General features: G+C 60.9%; 1 protein-coding gene across 1 annotated transcript in view; it reads right to left on the bottom strand.

Moving 5' to 3' along the window:
• LOC107199113 (acrosin-like) overlaps positions 1-1,354 on the bottom strand; it is a 3,301-nt gene extending 1,947 nt beyond the window's left edge. The window contains exons 1-2 of the mRNA XM_033511681.1: positions 1,044-1,354; positions 641-892 (exon numbers count right to left, since the gene is read on the bottom strand). Of these exons, the coding sequence (XP_033367572.1) occupies positions 641-892; positions 1,044-1,114 (323 nt within the window). The 5' untranslated portion in view covers positions 1,115-1,354. The remainder of the gene's footprint in view (positions 1-640; positions 893-1,043) is intronic.
• Between the last annotated feature and the right edge of the window lie 1,957 nt (positions 1,355-3,311).

A 3,311-nucleotide genomic window follows, 5' to 3' on the forward strand; every position in this document is an offset into this window, starting at 1 on the left:
CTGACCCTCGAGTGGGGACATCCCTGACCCTCCTGTGGGGACATCTCTCACCTTCCTGTGGGGACATCCGTGACCCTCGAGTGGGGACATCCCTCACCCTCCTGTGGGGACATCCCTGACCCTCGAGTGGGGACATTCCTGACCTTACTGTGGTGACATCCCTGACCTTACTGTGGGGACATCCCTGAACCGCCTGTGGGTCATCCCTGAACCTCCTGTGGGGACATCCCTGAACCTCCTGTGGGGCCATTCCTGTCCTTACTGTGGGGACATCCCTCACCCTCCAGTGGGGACATCCCTGAAGCTCCTGTGGGTCATCCCTGACCCTTGAGTGGGGACATCCCTGAACCTCCTGTGGGGACATTCCTGTCCTTCCTTATGGGGACATTCCTGTCCCTGTTTTGGGGACATCCCTGTCTCTTCTTTGGGGACATCCCTGACCCTTGAGTGGGGACATCCCCAACCCTGCTGAGGGAACATCCCTGTCCCTGTCTTGGGGACATGCCCATTCCTCCTGTGGGGACATTCCTGTCCCTGTTTTGATAACACCCCTGATCCCCCTCTGGGGACATCCTTGATCCTGCTTTGGGGACATCCCTGTCCCATTTTTGGGGACATCCCTGTCCCTGCCTCTCCTTACCCAGTCCCCACGAAGCAGTGTGCCACCGTGAGCACCCACTGGGGGTGGATGAGGGCCCCGGAGCACATGTGCCACGTGCCGTTCTCCAGCCGGGCCTGGACGCTGACGATGCCGGGCCAGGCCCCCGGGTGCACCCCGGTGCCACCCCCGTCCTGCGAGGCTCCGTCCATAGGTTTGTAATCGCTGTCCAGGGAATATTCTGGAAGCTCGGAGCTGTGGTCAAAGGCCATGGGCCGGAGCCCGCAGGTCCCTCTGGAAGCACAAAGCCATCGGTGCCCTGCTCGGGGACAGCGGGGACAGCGGGGACAGCGGGGACAGCGGGGACAGCGGGGACAGGGACCCCCGAGGGGCTCATCCGTGCCAGGACAGCCCCGAGTGTCCCCGAGCCCCCGGGGCCACCGACCTGCAGGTGTCCCACGTGCCCCCCACGGGCCCGGCCAGGGCCAGCAGGACGAGCAGGGCCAGCAGAGCCATCGGTGCCAGCGCAGGTGGCAGAGGCGGAGTGGAGCTGTCACCTCTGGTGGCCCTGGCGGTGCCACCGGCCCGGGCTGATGTCACAGAGGGGCAGCTCGGAGGGTGGAACCTTGGAGCGGTGGCGCTGCCGGGGGGACCTTGGTGACAGCGGTGTCACCTCCCGCGCTGGGCCTGCGCTGGTGGCGCCCCAAAATGAAACACAGAGAGAGCTGCGGCCTTAAATAATTCATTATTAGAGCTCTGGTGGCTTCCCAATCCCATTCCCAATCCCATTCCCAATCCCATTCCTGATCTCATTCCCAGTCCCATTCCCAATCCCATTCCCGATCCCATTCCCAGTCCCATTCCCAACCCCATTCCTGATCCCATTCCCGATCCCATTCCCGTGTGAGGCTCTGGTCCCATTCCCACCATCCCAGCACCCCCACGTGTTTTCCCAAGTAGAAATTCCCATTCCCAGTCCCATTCCCGATCCCATTCCCGATCCCATTCCCGATCCCATTCCCGATCCCATTCCCGGTCCCATTCCTGGTCCCATTCCCGGTCCCATTCCTGTGTGAGGATCCAGCCCCATTCTCACCACCAGCACCCCCACGTGTTTTCCCAAGCAGGAATTCCCATTCCCGATCCCATTCCCGATCCCATTCCCGATCCCATTCCCAATCCCATTCCTGGTCCTGATCCCATTCCCAATCCCATTCCTGATCCCATTCCCACCGTCCCCGCTCCCATTCCCTCCCTGCCCCACTGGGATTCATTCCCAGCTCTGTGGGGCCACTGGAATTGTCCCAGCTCCTTGGCGAGCTCCCGGAATCCCAGAATTTGGGAATCCTGGAATTTGGGAATACTGGAATTTGGGAGTCCTGGAATTCAGGAATCCTGGAATTTGGGAATCCTGGAATTCAGGAATCCTGGAATTTGGGAATCCCGGAATTTGGGAATACAGAAATTCAGGAATCACAGAATATGGGAATCTTGGATTTTGCGAATTCTAGAATTCGGGAATCCTGGAATTTGGAAATCCTGGAATTTGGGAATCCTGGAATTAGGGAATCCCAGAATTTGGGAATCCTAGAATTCAGGAATCCTGGAATTCGGGAATCCTGGAGTTTGGAAATACCAGAACTTGGGAATCCTGGAATTCAGGAATCCCAAATTCGGAAGCAGCCCGCAGGGAGCGGTGCCTTCTCGGCTCTCCCGAAAGAAATCCAGGAAGTTTCCTCTCCATGAGGATAAAAAAACCCCCAAAAACCCCAAAATTCCCAATGGAAATTTCCGGATCCCAAGCAAAGGACAAATCCTGGCGCCGCTCCCGGGGACAGCAGGGACCAGGAAGGGACACAAATGCCAGGTGTGGACTTGTCCCCGGGGCCTGGGGACAAGAGTGGGGACAAAGGTGACAGCTCTGGCGGTGACACTGCCAGGGTGACATGGCCAGGGTGACATTGCCGGGTGGCACTGCCAGGAGCCTGATGGCACTGCCAGGTGACACTGCCGGGTGACACTGCCAGGGTGACACTGCCGGGTGACACTGCCAGGAGCCTGATGGCACTGCCATGTGACACTGCTGGGTGACATGGCCAGGGTGGCACTGCCAGGGTCCAGGGTGGCACTGCCGGGTGGCACTGCTGGGTGACACTGCCAGGAGCCTGGTGACACTGCCAGGGTCCAGGGTGGCACTGCCAGGTGACACTGCTGGGTGGCATTGCCATGGTGACACTGCTGGGTGACACTGCCAGGGTGACACTGCTGGGTGGCACTGCTGGGTGACACTGTCAGGGTGACACTGCCAGGAGCCAGGTAACACTGCCAGGTGGCACTGCCGGGGGCCAGGGTGGCACTGCCGGGTGACACTGCCAGGGTGACACTGTCAGGGGTCAGGGTGACACTGCCAGGGACCGGGGTGGCACTGCCGGGTGACACTGCCAGGGGTCAGGGTGACACTGCCGGGGGCCGGGGTGGCACTGCCGGGTGGCACTGCCAGGGTGACACTGTCGGGGGTCAGGGTGACACTGCTGGGGGCCGGTGGCAGCAGCCAGGGTGGCGCAGGTGTCACACGGCTGAGCTCCTGCAGGGGACAGCTGGAGGGACAGAGGGGACATCCAGGGGACAGGAAAAGGGGGCAGGGGGACACTCAGGGGACAGGAAAAGGGGGCAGGGGGACATCCAGGGGACAGGAAAGGGGGTCAGGGGGACA

The sequence above is a fragment of the Parus major genome, unplaced genomic scaffold, assembly GCF_001522545.3.
Source record: "Parus major isolate Abel unplaced genomic scaffold, Parus_major1.1 Scaffold438, whole genome shotgun sequence".
In the NCBI taxonomy this organism is placed as follows: domain Eukaryota; kingdom Metazoa; phylum Chordata; class Aves; order Passeriformes; family Paridae; genus Parus; species Parus major.